Below are 19,945 nucleotides of genomic sequence, written 5' to 3'. Positions count from 1 at the left end.
CAAATTTTGGGGGCACCCTGTTGGGGAATCACTGGCGTAGAATATTTTTGGTAGTGGAGGCAATTGTAGCGCTTGCATCCTAGTCCACCCCTATGCAAATCACAAATTTAATCCTCAAATGTGCATGGTGCTCTCTCACTTCGGAGCCCTGTCATTTTTCAAGGAAACTGTTGAGGGCCACATATGGGGTATTTCCGTACTCTGGAGCACTTTGGGGGCTTTTTTTCCTTTTACCCCATATGAAAAGGAAAAGTTGGGCTATATCCCAGCATGTTAGTGTAAAAAAAGATTTTTTTTTACACTAACATGCAGGTATTGCCCCATACTTTTCATTGTACCACTTTTCATTGAATCTGAATGCATTATGGGACAATATAAATGATAATGATTCACAAATGAATTCTATTAAGAGGGGCTCCTTGCCTAGGTCAACAGATCTGTCCATTTACTTGTGAAAGATGTTAATTTTATTATATGAATACCTTCCTTTATTCTTTTATTTCTGATCAGAACATACACTGTTCCATGGTTATTGCATGGAGCATATTGTACGGAATTCTTTGTAATTATTTTGTTATTGCCTTATCCACATCTCTCCTTCGGTAGTATAAGAAATAAATATGGGTTTCTTTCTTTTTTTAAAAAGACTCCCCTTTCCCTTCATTTCCGCTCATACACCTTGTCATTAATGCAAGGTTCAAAATCAGGTTGATGTTGAATGCGCAGACTCCTCATAGTGTCCCCGACTACTATGCAACCCGATCACGTGTTCAACACCTCAGTGACACCGGCGCAGCCGATCCAGTGATGGAGACTTTCTCCGCGCTGGGAAAGAGTGTTAGCTGTCACATAAGTTGGATCACATGACGTCAGAGGAGGCGGCTGCACGGGGATTACCTGGGATCCTGGGGAAGACAAAGAGCCTGCGCAGAGGAAACACAACGGACCGGCACTTAATCATTAATCAGGTGAGTTTAGAAGGCCGCTATTTAAGGAGAGGTGTGGTGTCAGGTAAGTAGAGCCAGACGATGGGCTGAATAGCGTGAAACACGTGTCGCTCTCTCCTGCACCCGCTGAATTGTACACCTCATTCACATGAAATGAAAGCACAATAAAGAAGACTGGTGAGTGCGATCTCATTCTTTTCATCCTTGAAGCTAAATAAAAATCTGTATACAGTTCAGACCATTCAAGTGTAAAGCTGTACTTTTAAGATTCTGCCAGTAGAGAGAGCAATGAAACCGTTAATGGTAACACTGGATTTCTTTCATTGGATTGCTTCACTTATGTATAAACTTGTTAAAGAATATACATTTTCCCTAAAAAAAATATATGATAAAAAATGCATAAATATATACATAAATGTACTAAAATAGAATGCTAAATATACATAAATAGATAAATTAATGTAAATTAGTGTTTAGACTACATTACATATAAATATACATCACTATAAGAAGCTTCACACCATGACATATATGTCATGTGCACTCTCAAGTATACAAGCCTTGGGTAATATGACTTACTATTAGTACTGAGTCCTTCTGACTCCTTACTACAGGGCAGTAAGCTATATGAAGCATCATATGACGTACAGTGTCCTGCATAAGTATTCACCCCCTTGAACTTTTTTGCCCATTTTGCTATTGTTACAAACTGGAATTCAAATAGATTTAAATAGACTTTTACCATTTGACTTACACATCATGCATAATTCTTTAGTAGTACAGTATAAGTGTAAAATATCTTTTGTTGTCACAGAAGCAAAAAATAAGAACAAAAAAGTTAGCATCTATTGGATGCATAGGTCAATACTTGGGAGAACCACCTTTCACTGCAATAACAACTGAAAGTATTTTTCGGTATGTCTCTACCAGCCTTGCACACCTAGAGACTCAACTGTTTGTCCATTCTCTGTAAAAAGTATCAGGTTTGGGCTTCGAGGATGTGCACAAGGCTCTCTATATAATAGCCCCCCCCCCCCCCCCCCCAGAAGCAGCTCTTTCATTAGGCTACTTAGGCCACTGCCTAAGGACTTGCGCTGGTGGCGGGCCAAAATCTGACCCACAACCTTGCTAGGGTTAATTTACACAGTAATGTCACATTACAGGGTTAATATGCACAGTGACTTTACTGTACAGGGATTATACACACAATGATGTCACAGTACAGGGATAATACACAGAGATGTCACAGTACAGGGATAAAATACACAGTAATGTCATAGTACAGGGATAATATACAGAGTAATGTTACAATACAGGGATAAAACTGTAACGCCGAGCGCTCCGGGTCCCGCGGCTTCCCCGGAGCGCTCGCGGCGTCTTGTTAATAGCAGCGCTCCGGTCTCTGACTATGACCGCGAGCGCTGATGTGTTCATACCGGCGGGGACGCGATCCGTGTGGCGGGTCAGGCCCGCTCACGGATCGCACCCCGTTCCACTCACCCTCCTCCTCCGTCTGTCTCGTCCCGGTGCGCGCGGCCCCTGCTCCCTTGGGCGCGCGCGGGCCGGCTTTCTAAGATTGAAAGGGCCAGCGCACCGCTAATTGGTGTCTGGCCCAATGAGTTCAATCACCTCCCTACCCTATATAAACTCACTTCCCCTTCCTATCCCTGCCGGATCTTGTTGCTTTGTGCCCTGAGAAAGCTTATAGTGTGTTCCCTAGCCTGTGTACCCAGACCTACTGCTGTTGCCCCTGACTACGAACCTTGCTGCCTGCCCTGACCTTCTGCAACGTCTGACCTCGCCTCTGCCTAGTCCTTGTGTACCACGCCATATCAGCTACCAGTGCGGTCGAGTTGCTACTGAAGGATACGACCTGGTGGTTACCGCCGCAGCAAGTCCATCCCGACTTGCGGCGGGGTCTGGTGAAAACCAGTAACCACTTAGAACCGGTCCTCTGGTACAACTCGCGTCATCGCCTCACTGGTCCAGAGGATCCACTACCAGTCCTGCCGGTATGTGACAAAAACACACAGTAATGTCATAGTACAGGGATAATATGCAGAGAAATATTACAATACAGGGATAAAACACACAGTAATGTCATAGTACAGGGATAATATACAGAGTAATATTATAATACAGGGATAAAACACACAGTAATGTCAGTGTTACGCCGAGCGCTCCGGGTCCCCGCTTGTGACAGTAGATCCGGCAATGGATCCCGCTGAAGTTCCTCTGCCAGTTGTCGCCGACCTCTCCACGGTGGTCGCCCAGCAGTCACAACAGATAGCGCAACAAGGCCACCAGCTGTCTCAACTGACCGTGATGCTACAGCAGCTACTACCACAGCTTCAGCAATCATCTCCTCCGCCAGCTCCTGCACCTCCTCCGCAGCGAGTGGCCGCTTCAGGCCTACGACTATCCTTGCCGGATAAATTTGATGGGGACTCTAAATTTTGCCGTGGCTTTCTTTCTCAATGTTCCCTGCACCTGGAGATGATGTCGGACCAGTTTCCTACTGAAAGGTTTAAGGTGGCTTTCGTAGTCAGCCTTCTGTCTGGAAAAGCTCTGTCATGGGCCACACCGCTCTGGGACCGCAATGACCCCGTCACTGCCTCTGTACACTCCTTCTTCTCGGAAATTCGAAGTGTCTTTGAGGAACCTGCCCGAGCCTCTTCTGCTGAGACTGCCCTGTTGAACCTGGTCCAGGGTAATTCTTCCGTTGGCGAGTACGCCGTACAGTTCCGTACTCTTGCTTCAGAACTATCCTGGAATAATGAGGCCCTCTGCGCGACCTTTAAAAAAGGCCTATCCAGCAACATTAAAGATGTTCTGGCCGCACGAGAAATTCCTGCTAACCTACATGAACTCATTCATCTAGCCACTCGCATTGACATGCGTTTTTCCGAAAGGCGTCAGGAGCTCCGCCAGGATATGGACTTTGTTCGCACAAGGCGTTTTTTCTCCCCGGCTCCTCTCTCCTCTGGTCCCCTGCAATCCGTTCCTGTGCCTCCCGCCGTGGAGGCTATGCAGGTCGACCGGTCTCGCCTGACACCTCAAGAGAGGACACGACGCCGCATGGAGAATCTCTGCCTGTACTGTGCCGGTACCGAACACTTCCTGAAGGATTGTCCTATCCGTCCTCCCCGCCTGGAAAGACGTACGCTGACTCCGCACGAAGGTGAGACAGTCCTTGATGTCAACTCTGCTTCTCCACGTCTTACTGTGCCTGTGCGGATATCTGCCTCTACCTTCTCCTTCTCTACTATGGCCTTCTTGGATTCCGGATCTGCAGGAAATTTTATTTTGGCCTCTCTCGTCAACAGGTTCAACATCCCGGTGACCAGTCTCGCCAGACCCCTCTACATCAATTGTGTTAACAATGAAAGATTGGACTGTACCATACGTTTCCGCACGGAGCCCCTCCTAATGTGCATCGGACCTCATCACGAGAAAATTGAGTTTTTGGTCCTCCCCAATTGCACTTCCGAAATTCTCCTTGGACTACCCTGGCTTCAACACCATTCCCCAACCCTGGATTGGTCCACTGGGGAGATCAAGAGTTGGGGCCCCTCTTGTTTCAAGGACTGCCTTAAACCGGTTCCCAGTACTCCTTGCCGTGACTCTGTGGTTCCCCCTGTAACCGGTCTCCCTAAGGTCTATATGGACTTTGCGGATGTTTTTTGCAAAAAACAAGCTGAGACTCTACCTCCTCACAGGCCTTATGACTGTCCTATTGACCTCCTCCCGGGCACTACTCCACCCCGGGGCAGAATTTATCCTCTCTCTGCCCCAGAGACTCTTGCTATGTCTGAGTACATCCAGGAAAATTTAAAAAAGGGCTTTATCCGCAAATCCTCCTCTCCTGCCGGAGCAGGATTTTTCTTTGTGTCCAAAAAAGATGGCTCCCTACGTCCTTGCATTGACTACCGCGGTCTTAATAAAATCACGGTAAAGAACCGCTACCCCCTACCTCTCATCTCTGAACTCTTTGATCGCCTCCAAGGTGCCCACATCTTTACCAAACTGGACTTAAGAGGTGCTTATAATCTCATCCGCATCAGAGAGGGGGATGAATGGAAAACGGCATTTAACACTAGAGATGGACACTTTGAGTATCTGGTCATGCCCTTTGGCCTGTGCAACGCCCCTGCCGTCTTCCAAGACTTTGTTAACGAAATTTTTCGTGATCTCTTATATTCCTGTGTTGTTGTATATCTGGACGATATCCTGATTTTTTTCTGCCAATCTAGAAGAACACCGCCAGCATGTCCGCATGGTTCTTCAGAGACTTCGTGACAATCAACTTTATGCCAAAATGGAGAAATGTCTGTTTGAATGTCAATCTCTTCCTTTCCTAGGATACTTGGTCTCTGGCCAGGGACTACAAATGGATCCAGACAAACTCTCTGCCGTCTTAGATTGGCCACGCCCCTCCGGACTCCGTGCTATCCAACGTTTTTTGGGGTTCGCCAATTATTACAGACAATTTATTCCACATTTTTCCACCATAGTGGCTCCTATCGTGGCTTTAACCAAAAAGAATGCCAATCCTAAGTCATGGCCTCCTCAAGCGGAAGACGCCTTTAAACAGCTCAAGTCTGCCTTTTCTTCTGCTCCCGTGCTCTCCAGACCTGACCCATCTAAACCCTTCCTATTGGAGGTTGATGCCTCCTCAGTGGGAGCTGGAGCGGTCCTTCTACAAAAAAATTCTTCCGGGCATGCTGTTACTTGTGGTTTTTTTTCTAGGACCTTCTCTCCGGCGGAGAGGAACTACTCCATCGGGGTTCGAGAGCTTCTAGCCATTAAATTAGCACTTGAGGAATGGAGGCATCTGCTGGAGGGATCAAGATTTCCAGTTATTATTTACACCGATCACAAGAACCTCTCCTATCTCCAGTCTGCCCAACGGCTCAATCCTCGCCAGGCCAGGTGGTCTCTGTTCTTTGCCCGATTTAATTTTGAAATTCACTTTCGGCCTGCCGATAAGAACATTAGGGCCGATGCTCTCTCTCGTTCCTCGGATGCCTCGGAAGTAGAGCTCTCTCCGCAACACATCATTCCTCCTGACTGCCTGATCTCCACTTCTCCAGCCTCCATCAGGCAAACTCCTCCAGGGAAGACCTTCGTCTCTCCACGCCAACGCCTCGGAATCCTCAAATGGGGTCACTCCTCCCATCTCGCAGGTCATGCGGGCATCAAGAAATCCGTGCAACTCATCTCTCGTTTCTATTGGTGGCCGACTCTGGAGACGGATGTTGTGGATTTTGTGCGAGCCTGCACTGTCTGTGCCCGGGATAAGACTCCTCGCCAGAAGCCTGCTGGTCTCCTTCATCCTCTGCCTGTCCCCGAACAGCCTTGGTCTCTGATTGGTATGGACTTTATTACAGACTTACCCCCATCCCGTGGCAACACTGTTGTTTGGGTGGTCGTTGATCGATTCTCCAAGATGGCACATTTCATCCCTCTTCCTGGTCTTCCTTCAGCGCCTCAGTTGGCAAAACAATTTTTTGTACACATTTTTCGTCTTCACGGGTTGCCCACGCAGATCGTCTCGGATAGAGGCGTCCAATTCGTGTCAAAATTCTGGAGGGCTCTCTGTAAACAACTCAAGATTAAATTAAACTTTTCTTCTGCATATCATTCTCAATCCAATGGGCAAGTAGAAAGAATTAACCAGGTCCTGGGTGACTATTTACGGCATTTTGTTTCCTCCCGCCAGGATGACTGGGCAGATCTTCTACCATGGGCCGAATTCTCGTATAACTTCAGAGTCTCTGAATCTTCCTCCAAATCCCCATTTTTCGTGGTGTACGGCCGTCACCCTCTTCCCCCCCTCCCTACTCCCTTGCCCTCTGGTTTGCCCGCTGTGGATGAAATATCTTGTGATCTTTCCACCATATGGAAAGAGACCCAAAATTCTCTCTTACAGGCTTCATCACGCATGAAGAAGTTTGCTGATAAGAAAAGAAGAGCTCCCCCCATTTTTTCTCCTGGAGACAAGGTATGGCTCTCCGCTAAATATGTCCGCTTCCGTGTCCCTAGCTACAAATTGGGACCACGCTATCTTGGTCCTTTCAAAATTTTGTGCCAGATTAATCCTGTCTCTTACAAACTTCTTCTTCCTCCTTCTCTTCGTATTCCTAATGCCTTTCACGTTTCTCTTCTTAAACCACTCATCATCAACCGTTTCTCTCCCAAACTTGTTTCTCCCACTCCTGTTTCCGGCTCCTCGGACATCTTCTCCGTAAAGGAGATACTGGCCTCCAAGAAGGTCAGAGGGAAAACTTTTTTTTTAGTCGATTGGGAGGGTTGTGGGCCTGAAGAGAGATCCTGGGAACCTGAGGACAATATCCTAGACAAAAGTCTGCTCCTCAGGTTCTCAGGCTCTAAGAAGAGGGGGAGACCCAAGGGGGGGGGTACTGTTACGCCGAGCGCTCCGGGTCCCCGCTCCTCCCCGGAGCGCTCGCTACACTCTCGCTACTGCAGCGCTCCGGTCAGATCCACTGACCCGGTGCGCTGCGATACCGCCTCCAGCCGGGATGCGATTCGCGATGCGGGTGGCGCCCGCTCGCGATGCGCACCCCGGCTCCCGTACCTGACTCGCTCTCCGTCGGTCCTGTCCCGGCGCGCGCGGCCCCGCTCCCTAGGGCGCGCGCGCGCCGGGTCTCTGCGATTTAAAGGGCCACTGCGCCGCTGATTGGCGCAGTGGTTCTAATTAGTGTGTTCACCTGTGCACTCCCTATTTATACCTCACTTCCCCTGCACTCCCTCGCCGGATCTTGTTGCCATTGTGCCAGTGAAAGCGTTTCCTTGTGTGTTCCTAGCCTGTGTTCCAGACCTCCTGCCGTTGCCCCTGACTACGATCCTTGCTGCCTGCCCCGACCTTCTGCTACGTCCGACCTTGCTTCTGTCTACTCCCTTGTACCGCGCCTATCTTCAGCAGTCAGAGAGGTTGAGCCGTTGCTAGTGGATACGACCTGGTCACTACCGCCGCAGCAAGACCATCCCGCTTTGCGGCGGGCTCTGGTGAAAACCAGTAGTGACTTAGAACCGGTCCACTAGCACGGTCCACGCCAATCCCTCTCTGGCACAGAGGATCCACCTCCTGCCAGCCGGCATCGTGACAGTCAGAGTACAGGGATAATATACAGATTAATGTTACAGTACAGGGATAATATAAACAGTGATGTCACAGTACAGGGATAAAACACACAGTAATGTCATAGTACAGGGCTAATATACAGAATAATATTACATTACAGGGATAAAACACACAGTAATGTCATAGTACAGGGATAATATACAAATTAATGTTTACAGTACAGGGATAATATACACAGTGATGTCACAGTACAGGGATAAAACACACAGTAATGTCATAGTACAGGGCTAATATACAGAGTAATATTACATTACAGGGATAATATACAGAGTAATATTACATTACAGGGATAAAACACAGTAAGTCATAGTACAGGGATAATATACAAATTAATGTTACAGTACAGGGATAATATACACAGTGATGTCACAGTACAGGGATAAAACACACAGTAATGTTATAGTACAAGGAAAATATACAGAGTAATGTTATAGTATAGGGATAATATACACAGTGATGTCACAGTACAGGGATAAAACACACAGTAATGTCATAGTACAGGGATAATATACAGTAATATTACAATACAGGGATAAAACGCACAGTAATGTCATAGTACAGGGATAATATACAGAGTAATGTTACAGTACAGGGATAATATACACAGTGATGTCACAGTACAGGGATAATATACAGATTAATGTTACACTACAGGGATAATATACACAGTGATGTCACAGTACAGGGATAATACACAGAGATGTCACAGTACAGGGATAAAACACACAGTAATGTCATAGTACAGGCATAATATACAGAGTAATGTTACAGTACAGGAATAATATATACAGTGATGTCACAGTACAGGGATAATATACGGAGTGCATATAGAAAGTATGCTGGCACTACTGAGTTCTGAGTCTTCAGGGTAAGGAGTGATCAGACTCACGGGTAATTGCTCCGGGATCCAGGCGGTGCACGGCTCAGACCGCAATAGATCCAATAAGACAAACTTTAGGAACGAGATGTCTGCAGCACACAGGCTTGTGTGCTGCATGTGCTGAAAATAAAGTTATGTTGGATCTATGACGTGTGCTGCAGAGATCTCATTCCTAAAGTTTGTCATAATATACAGAGTGATGTTACAGTACAGGGATAATATACACTGCGATGTCACAGTATAGGGATAGGTATTCACAGGCTATGGAACCAAGTTGCGTTTCTTGCGCTTCATCAGGCCCCTACTACATAGATAGTCAGAAGGCATGTTTAAAAAGGCCTCAGTGAAGGTTGCCATGGCTACATATAAACAATATCACAATACAAGAACATATGAGTACAAAAGATACACGTACAAATAAAGGAAAAAAGGTGCCAGAAAAAACACTACACAACTAAAAAGTCACAGGATATCCTGTGATATCCTGTGTATTTAGGGACTGAGCCACAAATACAGAGGGGGAGATTCTCAAATAATTTTGTGTCAAAAATGGCACGAAAATTATCGACCACATTTTGTGCCGCGGTTTACACTGTTCACGTCAGTTTTGTAAAAGTGGGCGTGTCCACGTATATTGTCTGTTTTACATGATATTTTCAAAGGGGTGAGAGTCCAGTTTACATCATATATTTCACACCAGCTTTTTGATTCAGAAATTGCAGAAATGGTTGTAGTTTTATTGTTTTTTGGGAAAAGGTGTTATTTAAGTAATTATAAAAAAAAAGAAATTATTATTATTGAAAAATGTTGTTAAAAAATATATTTTTTATTGTATTTTTTTCTTAGTCACTGCAGCTGCACTCACATTTAAGCTCAGAAATGTTTTATTTATACAGTTATCGCTTGTCTGGACACTAGTAACCATGGGATAATTTGTGAGGTGTTTCAGCCAGAATCTTTTGGAATGTAAAATTTGGTGCAAAAATCGGCAGTTTTGCCGACAAAAAATCCAATATGGCTGCAAAAAAAAATTGGGGGCACGAAAAAAACTAAGTGGCGCAAAAAACAATTTTCACATATTTTCATGTTTTCAAAGCATCACAAAAGAACTTTGAAAATGTGAGGAGAAAAAAAAAGGTGCGAATAATATCACCGGAACAGAAATTACAGCAGTTTTTGAGAATCTCCGCCAGTGTTTCCAATCATCAAACAAAGACAGTGAAACACCTGATGAATACAACATACAAACACAGATACAGATTAGTAAATATTAACCTGGTAAGAACTGGAATGACTACAGTTAAATCCTGAATGCAAATGTAAACAGGAAGAGATAATACAGTGAGGTAAAATCAACAAAAACAAAAAAAAAAAAAAACTCTTATTCGCTGTCACCTTTTCACACATGTGTATATTCGAAACGACGCATATCATCATGAAGGACAAACATAATTTTTTTTATGAAGATACAGAAGTTCACTATGACAATTTAAAGGGGTACTTTCACCACCTAGACATCTTATCCCCTATCCAAATGAAAGGGAATAAGATGTCTGATCGCGGGGGGCCAGACGCTGGGACCCCTGCAATCGCTAGGCTGGCACCCCGGTGTGAGGTGGTTTTTTGCGCCCCCGTAGATCCATGCGTCCGCTCCTCCCCCAGCTCTCCGAACATTTCCGAAGCTAGAGCTCGGGGAGGGCAGAGCAAGGGGAGGGAGGAGGTTCACGCCCCCTCCCTCATCTCCCCTCCCTGAGCTCGGCTGGACGCAGATCTCTACGGCACGCCCCGTTCCTGAGGACATAGATGGCCACGGCAGGTCCCCTCCCTCCTCTCCCCGAGCTGAGGACATAGAGCAGTGCTCCCAATGAGCTCTATGTGTAAAGGGGGACATACTGCCCGGGCCAAATGTCCCCCTTTACACATAGAGCTCATTGGGAGCACTGCTCTACGTCCTCAGGGAGAAGAGATGAGAGTGGGGACCTGCCGTGGAGATTTACGTCCTCAGATCGGGGAGATGAGGGAGGGGACCTGCCGTGGAGATCTATGTCCTCAGGGAGTGGAGATGAGGGAGGGGACCTGCCGTGGAGATTTACGTCCTCAGGGAGGGGAGATGAGGGAGGGGACCTGCCGTGGAGATTTACGTCCTCAGGGAGGGGAGATGAGGGAGGGGACCTGCCGTGGCGATCTATGTCCTCAGGGAGGGGGTGTGTTGTAGAGATCTGCGTCCAGCCGAGCTCAGGGAGGGGAGATGAGGGAGGGGGCATGAACCTCCTCCCTCCCCTTGCTCTGCCCTCCCTGAGCTCTAGCTTCGGAAATGTTCGGAGAGCTGGGGGAGGAGCGGACGCATGGATCTACGGGGGCGCAAAAAACCACCTCACACCGGCATTCTGAACAGAACATCGCCTTCAGGCACCTATGGTCGTGAGGACATGCCATGCCCCCTCCATTTATTTCTATGAAAGGGATCTTGATGGCTGAGGGAAGATTTAATTATGTAGCTTTTGTGGAAAATACATTTGTTTTATTGGTGAATTTCAACATGGTGCCATGTCTGCTACCACAGGAAAAAAATGCCATGGTGGACAATTATGTGAGAAAAGAAATTAAAAAAGCCGAAAGCTGCGCCTTGCGTATTACCCTTCAAATAAGGAGAGACAAATAATGTGGGGGGAATCCACAGGTCATATAGGTGGGTGCTCACCAGATAATATTAGAATAAGTGCATATCACCCCGTAAATGGGGTACTCACTGATGTCCACGGAGCTGCTGTGCCGGGAGGTCCCAGGAAACAAGCATATGCTTATCCAGAAGAGTATATCCAGGTGCAGGCAAAAATACTAAAAAATAATAAAAGTGTGGATGACGCGTTTCGTTGGGGGGCTCCTCTCTTTCTCAGATCATGTGTGTATCTGAGGAAGAGGGGAGCCCCCCCTCGAAACGCATCATCCACACTTTTATTATTTTTATCATTTAGAAATAAAGTTTTGTTTGAAGTCTATTACTAGCCTTCCTTCTCTTATTCTGATGACCTAACGGGCAGCGCCAGGACACTAAATGACTTTTTGCCTGGACCTGGATATATGGTGGACAATTAGTTAGGAATCTCTGATTATTGGTATGCTCACAGAATGTTGCAGAGAGTCTTGGCTTGTCTGGCAATACAGTAACACCTACATTGTATGTCCAATTATATGTAGACTATGACCAGGAAAAGGAAGTGCTGGAAAAGTCTGTTGCGTGACATATATGCAAGAAGCTTTTTTTTCTATTTTTAATACTTTCTGAATAAATTAATTATATTTTTTAAGTGAAGAAGGAGCATGGCAGTAATGAGTTCTCATCACGGACATAGTAAAACTATATTTTGCCATCTTGGCCTTGGGTGCCAGGAGAATTTGTCCTTGTACTGACATGATGATTAATATTTTAGGTAAAAGCAAAGGTGGAGTCCAATATTTTCCCTGTCTTCTCCACAAGATATAGAACTATCACAGAAATAACACTTCCAAGCAGAGGAATTTTTACAGCACATATTCCAGAATCACTTCTTTATTAACACACAAAAATAAACAGCCTGCGGACGTCAGTGTTTATGTTAACTATAATTACTTACACACTGTTTGGTTTGAGACACAGCTAGTATTCTGCAATTCACACCTAAGTGAGGTAAAATCATCAAACAAGAGGAAGCAGCTGCCTAGCATGAAATAGCTACCTAAATAAAATGTTTGATAGTCCAGTCATCTTAAGAATGCTAAACGTACATTTCCTGTAAACGATGACCCTAAAATGACCCTAAAAAATTACCATTGAGTATTAACTTTTGTGTTGTCCTGTTAACAGTAGTTTTTAACCATTTCCTAGTTTATTTTACATTTAGACAGATAAATGTGAACCAATATGGCTCCCAATGTTGACCTTATTAAGGCTGTCCCCAGCTTTCTTAGAGTTTTTACAATCTTAGTCTAAGTTCACATCATTTTCATCGTATTGAAGGTCCGTTCAGCTCCTTATTTTGTGCCAAACAGACACTTAATGGGTTGGAGCACAGCTGAAACTGTCTGGTCCCAACGGATCCCATTGACTTGAATGAGGTCCTTTGGGTGTACGTTATTGTAGGTGAGTTGAGCAGAAATTTTTTTCCTAATATGCAGTACTTTCTTTCTCCACTCAACTCCTGTCTTTTAGTAACTGAGCTCCATTTAGCAGAGCTCAGCAGTGATGTGAACAATGCCTTAGAGGCCTGTCTTCCAGCAGCAGGCCCATTGACTTTAATGCACCAAAAGTAGTCTGCTAGGAACTAAGTTTGGTCTATTTACCACAGGGCTCAAAAGCATAACAGTCTAAACTTCTGAGGCTCATAAAGTAAAAATATATGTTTAGAAAATAGACTAAATGTAGTCAATGGGCCAGCTGTAGGCTTGTTGCGCTATACATGCATTTTTATCAGCATCCCAATGTATATTGTTGACATACAACTTAAACTTGGTGTAAATGTTAACTGGAGCTGAGCTGCAGTAGCCAGGGATGGCCACTAGGCAGCAACAGCTGTGGCAGATCTACAGAATAGAAAAAGCTTGTACCTGTATCTTAAAATAGAGCTGGCGGTTCCCCCGCCAGGCGAGCTACCACCTGTTTCAGCCCTTGCCTCTCAGCACCCCCCGACTGTGAAAGTGCCAATGTTTAATCAGTTAGGGTTCATTGTTATCGCTCCAACCTGTTTCATTTGATTCTTGTGGTAATTCCACAGGTAATATATGATGTTGATGGCTATAGGGCCTCAGTCTTGAAAAGATTACATAGATTTTTTAAAAATTAAATTTAAGATTTTGATTAGATTCACAAGTTTAATGTCCCTGGGGCTCGAAGCGTTTACTTTGAACTAATACTGTATGACCACAAAACCCAATCTAACAAGGAGTCACATGATGGCGCTATGAGAGCCTAGAGGTGGCAGCAGCCCGACAAGACCATAGGGCCTCACAATAGAAAAGATGAAAGATATTTTGTAAAATTTCAATTGAAGATTTTAGATAGATGAAAATTTTAAAAGTTTAATTTGAGGTGTCAACAGCACGAGGAGACCGTATTGTGGCTCAATGACAAAGCCTAGAGGTTGCAGCAGCATGAGGAGACCATAATGTTGCAGAATGACACAGCCTGGAATTGGCGATAGCAAGAGGAGACCATATAGTGGCAAAATTACCCAGCCTGGAGATGGCAACAGCCTGACAAGACCATATGGCCTCATAATCGAAAAGATTAAATATATTTTTTTAAATTTTAATTGAAGATTTCAAATAGATTAATGTAACATTTTTTAATTAATGTGCCAGCAGCATGAGGAGACCACATAGCCACAGTGTATCTGGGTCCTCTGTCTCGTCTTCCTCATCACCTTGTAGCTCCACAGCCTGCTCCTGTTCCTCCTCTCCTGTTAGATGACTATAAAAAATACCCATTTTGCCAAACCTTGTCTGTGCTTCACTGTCCCCTCCCCCTCCTTCTCCAGTTCAGCCCCCACAGGGCTCATGTGGCCTTGAGATGTAGGCGCCATGTCTCCAGTGCCCTGACCAGCCATTGTTTCCAACTCGTGTTGTAGGATATGAAGCAATGGAATGTCGTGGTTCATCCCATAATCCTGGCAACTGACTAATAATGTTGGTTCTTCAAAGGGCCTGAGCAAACAGCAGATGTCATGTATGAGCTTCCACTGGTTCACATTGAAGTTACACAGGGGAGTCCCCCTATCCACTTTGATCATGAAGAAATCGGTGATGGCTTTTCTCTTTTCGTATAATCGGTCCAACATATGGAGGGGGGAATTCCAACGTGTGGAAACATCACAAATCACACTATGTTGGGGGATGCCATTCTGACACTGCAGCTCAAGGAGGGTGTGCTTTGCAGTGTACAAGTGGCTGAAGTGCATGCAAAGTTTCCTTCCCATTGTTAGGATGTCTTGCAGATGGGGGGAACACTTCAGGAATCACTTGTCAACCAAATTGAACACATGTGCCATGCAGGGCACACCGCTCAGGCTTCCTTGAAGCAGCACAGACAAGATGTTCTTCCCGTTGTCAGTCACCATGATTTTTATGTAATGTGCCAGCAGCATGAGGAAACCACATGGAGGCACAATGACACAGCCTGGAGGTGGCAGGAGCATAAGGAAACCATAAAGTGGCAGAATGACCAAGCCCGGAGGTGGCAGCAGCAAGAGGAGACCATAGGGCCTCACAATTGAAAAGATTAAAGATATATTTTCAAATTTGAATTGAATAATTTAAATAGATTACCATAATTTTTTTATGTAATGTGCCATTAACATGAGGAGACCATAAGGCCTCACAATTGAAAAGGTTAAAGATATATTTTTAAATTTAAATTGAAGATTTTAAATAGATTACCATAAAAAATGTATGTACTGTGCCAGCAGCATGAGGACACCATAGGGCCTCACAATTGAAAAGAATAAAGATATATTTTCAAATTTAAATTGAAGATTTTAAAAAGATTAACAAAAATTTTTATGTAATGTGCCAGCAGCATGAGGAGACCTCATGGCGGCACAATGACACAGCCTGGAGGTGGCACCAGTATGAGGAGACCAAACTGTGGCAGAATGACCAAGCCTGGAGATGGCAGCAGCAAGAGGAGACCATATGGTGACAGAATGACACAGCCTGGAGGTGGTGGCAGCCTGACCAGACCAAAGGGCCTCCCAAGTGCGGCTTCATCATCATCGAGTTGTGTCTGCACGTCACGGATGTGCTCCTCAGGTTCCTCCACAGTGTGTGCTTCTGGAGGCAGAACGTTCCCAACACCACCTACCACTCTACTCTCCTCATCACTTCTTGCCCGCCTAGCGAAGGAAGTGGGGAATGTCTCCTCCCCTTCTTGGCAGGGCAGTATATGCTTACTGTCTCTAGTAGTTCATCCTGACTAAAAAGTGGAGCTGAACCCACAGCATAGGATACTTCTATGGGGGAGGGAACAGAATAGGACAGAGGCAATTGGAAGACAGGGACTGCTCCTGGGCCACACCAACTGTTGACTAGCGGTGTCAGATGTCACTTGTGAGGAAGTGGATGACTGAGTTAACCAGTCAATGACAGCAGATAGGTTGCTAGTCGGAACACGACTGCCAACTGATACAAGGAGCTCAGGCCTCTCGCTGTGACTCCTGATTCAGTGTGACACACACTGCTCTCTGTCCCCCCTCTCTCTCTCTCTCTCTCTGCAATAGAACGCTGATGTGAGTGGCCGCAAGATGGCTGCCGATTGTATAGGGCTGTGACATCACAGGGGTGGCTGGCTTCTGATAGGCTGCATTCTGCATGGGATTACGGGTAATCCCGCCTACCCTTGTTCCCGCCTTCCCAGCATTCCTTGCCCCATATCCTGACATGTGGAGCTGCCATCTTAGATGCCCTGGAGCCTGGACTGCACTAAATGGAGTTTAATGAAGTGATATTGGCATTCTTTGCGAAGTGAATTTTTCCTGAAATTCACAACGAATTCGGATGAGTCATCCCTAATATCCATAATGGGTACAAAATAGTCAATTATACAGGGAATTAAGCTTTACACAGTTTATTGCATTACTTAAGTTTTAAAGCATTACTATATTTTCCTCCAATTTTCTTTTTAATGTGTAGAATAATAATAGAATATAGCTTTTATATAATATAAAGTGTCATGTTTAGCTCTGTATACCGTGGATCACATTCTGATATTTGTGATGTTAAACTCGCTTAAGACCTGATACATTTGCTTTTGTCTTTACAGGAAAGTAGCAGATCTTCCCAAAAGAAGATTTGGAATTCCCCTTGACAGGATTGGCATGAATCGCCTTGCCAATACCAGAGGTTAACAGATACCTATAGTGAGTAATTTATTATCTACAAAATCCTATTTTGCTTTATATTAAGTCTCCATCTTGAGATGTCCATACACGTTGATCAAAGTTGCTGAAATATAGAATTACAACCAAATTTATTATTTATCTGGTGAAATTTAAAAGGATTTAACGTGTTTAAAAATAAACCTACTGCTATCTAATTATTTATGGCATATCCTGACGGCATATCATAAGTACTTGATAGGTACATGTTCCTTCTCTTCTGGGAATCCTGAAGGTTCTTCTAATAAGTTAGGATCCTACAGGTTAGACCTGCACTTTTGAGAATATGAAATAAATGCCTAAAATCAAAACAAACATTTAATATAGTGCTAGAGGCTAAAATCTGGATACAAATGTAAAAATCCTAAGGTACTTGATCAATTTTTCTTTAGCCATGTAAAATCTAGAAATATTCAGGCCAGGATCAAAAGGGACATCTGAAAAAAGACACTATATACTGTGAGTTATATTCTGGGATCGCTATTCGCCACAGCCAAAAGGACACATTTCACTTTACTACAGCAGGTCCCCACCAACAGCTTCATGCAAATTGGCTCCTTGCCAGGTTTATTTACACAGGTTGCAGGATACAAAACAAAAACATAGCAACCAAAATAAAAGCTAGGCCGTCTAGCCACTGACTACACAATACAGTTCCTGTCTGCTAACTGGTGGACTGATCCCTGCCAGTTAAAAATACATGTTCCTGCAATCTTTACTCACTGTTCATACTGCAGTATATATACTCCTCAGCTGGCCCATCCAACTGTTCCTAGCACTGGGAAAAGAGTACTGCCCGTGTGGCCACACTTATCACCATCCACAGTGTATGGGTCACTCACAGCCCCCTGCTGTGTCTCCTGCACAAGGACCCTTGCCTTCCCCTCCCAGCCAGCTTGCTGTCATAAATAGAATCCAGACTACGCTTCCTGGTCTTGCCAAATTAGCTCCCTCCCTATTAATCAGGCCACCAGTGGGAGAGTCTTCTATTCCAACTTCACAGAAGCACTCTTTCACTGCCTCAGTGTCACAATACATTCATTTTAGTATGCACCCCTAAATCACTAAGTATTTTTATGGAAACCTAAGCTGGCTAGACACACTAAAGTCATCTGCACCCACTGACTGGGACTTCCAGATTCTCTCCCACTGGCAGGTGTTGGGGAGAGAAAAGTCAGGCATGTTGCATTTTGACACACCAGATCCTCTTGTTATTGGGAAGATAAGCAGCTGTCAGAAAAAATCAGCTTTCTTCCCTCTCCAGGCTGGGGTGAGTGTGTACATGTATGTGGGGATTGATAATGATGTTGGCTTCACTACATCTGAAATGTATGGTCAGCTTTACAATATCTATAGATCTGTAAAGTTTGTGTACATGTTTATGGTAGCACCGTGATAACATTGTTGTCTATATTGGACTACTGGTTTAACAGTTATTAGTATAGTATCTATTAGTAGTGAGGGCATGGGTAAAATATATTTTAAATTTTTTTACTGAATATTATTATGGTTTCTAAACATTGTTATTGTTCTGTTATGTATGCTTTTAATTACGAGGCAACAGTGTGGAGAAAGCCTTGCCCTGTTTCAGAATGGCAATGTCTTGGTCCAAAATGAAAATGTTTGCTGAGTCTGATAGGTCTTAACCCATTCTGATATCTCATGCATTGAAATGACAAGTTGAAAGCCCACCAGGGTATGAGAAGATCCTCTAATGAACCAATGCCTAAAGAATAACTGCCCTAAAAGTCCAGCAGTAAAAATGTCCCCATTTGTAGATTTCTTAGGAGACAATTACTTAGTATAAGTATCTATTTCTTATGGTTTAAATCACATTCCTTTTTAAGCAAATTGACGGTTTATAGAAGGTTCAATAAGTCATAAAGTTGTGTAAGCATAGACAATCAGCATTTCAGCACCAATAAATGTTTCCAGCCCATTTTTGTGGAGTAGAAACAGGATGCTGGTTAGTACATGTCTTGTCTAAAAGAACATTCTTTTTTTTTCCATCTTTGCAGGTAAATACACCCTGGATGATATATAATACATCTCGAACATCACCAAAACCCACTAATACCTTACAGAGCTCCGGATCCTGATTTATGTTACATTGATTGATGAACTGACCATCTATAAATCTATTTCATGTCCACTGTCAAAACAATAATAGATCCAATCCATCAGATGGGCAGCGTCACAGCCAGGGTGTGTATGTTCAGGGTGCGGGATGTATGTACAATCCTACATTGGTTTGTGACAGTAGGTTTTGTGTTTCATCATGAAATAGCAACATTTTGTACTGAGCAGAAGAAATATATTCTGCAGATGAATCTACTGCACTTCTAGCAGCAAAACTTTACCAAGCCAATACATTTCCTGCCTACTTTACTAAAAGCACAACTTATACTCATTTTGTAGTCTACAAGACTATAATCATATTAAATATGTTATAGTAAAATATTTTGGACCATTCGAGACAAGACTATCTACTTTATACCTACATGCATCTTGTATCCTGTGGGCATGATACAGAACTAAGGTAGTGAACGCCAAAGAGAGAAAGACAGAATTGGGCCCAAAACACAGAAAAGGCGAAAATCTTTCCGTTCTAATTTTACTCTGGGGGTTCACTCCTAGCTTTGGCTAAAACTACTGATCAAAATGAGGGCCAAATACTAACTAAAATATTATTGCAAACCTGGTCAAAGGATATATTTAAAGGTGGTAAATTTGGAGTAGCAATGGAGTTGTTTTCAGCGCATTCATTTTTTCAAGTCCCATTAATATGCATGGGACAATCATAACATAACTCAGCAATCCCTGCTACATTGCTGTGGATGAGGTTTTATAAAATACCATTAACACAAACATAATTTTTACTATCTTAATCTGCACTGGGTGAATTAAAGGGGTATTCCAGCATTAAAAATTTATATATAATGCTATGAAGGGACCATATAAAAATAGAAACAAAAAGCTATACTTACCTGCCTCTCCGCTGGAACTGCTGCAGCTTTGGTTCTTCTGCTTCCAGTCCCACAATTCT

At 44.1% G+C, this 19,945-nt stretch overlaps 1 protein-coding gene across 1 annotated transcript in view; it reads left to right on the top strand.

The window, feature by feature from the left end:
- The window catches only part of OSTN (osteocrin), a 100,904-nt gene extending 81,862 nt beyond the window's left edge, over positions 1-19,042 (top strand). Inside the window, exons 4-5 of the mRNA XM_056563216.1 lie at positions 16,785-16,881; positions 18,918-19,042. Coding sequence (XP_056419191.1) covers positions 16,785-16,869 — 85 coding nt within the window. The 3' untranslated portion in view covers positions 16,870-16,881; positions 18,918-19,042. The remainder of the gene's footprint in view (positions 1-16,784; positions 16,882-18,917) is intronic.
- Positions 19,043-19,945: the final 903 nt, after the last annotated feature.

Source organism: Hyla sarda, chromosome 3, assembly GCF_029499605.1.
Source record: "Hyla sarda isolate aHylSar1 chromosome 3, aHylSar1.hap1, whole genome shotgun sequence".
In the NCBI taxonomy this organism is placed as follows: Eukaryota; Metazoa; Chordata; class Amphibia; order Anura; family Hylidae; genus Hyla; species Hyla sarda.
The sequence above is the reverse complement of the archived record's forward strand: the minus strand, read 5'-3'. Positions and strand labels throughout refer to the sequence as shown.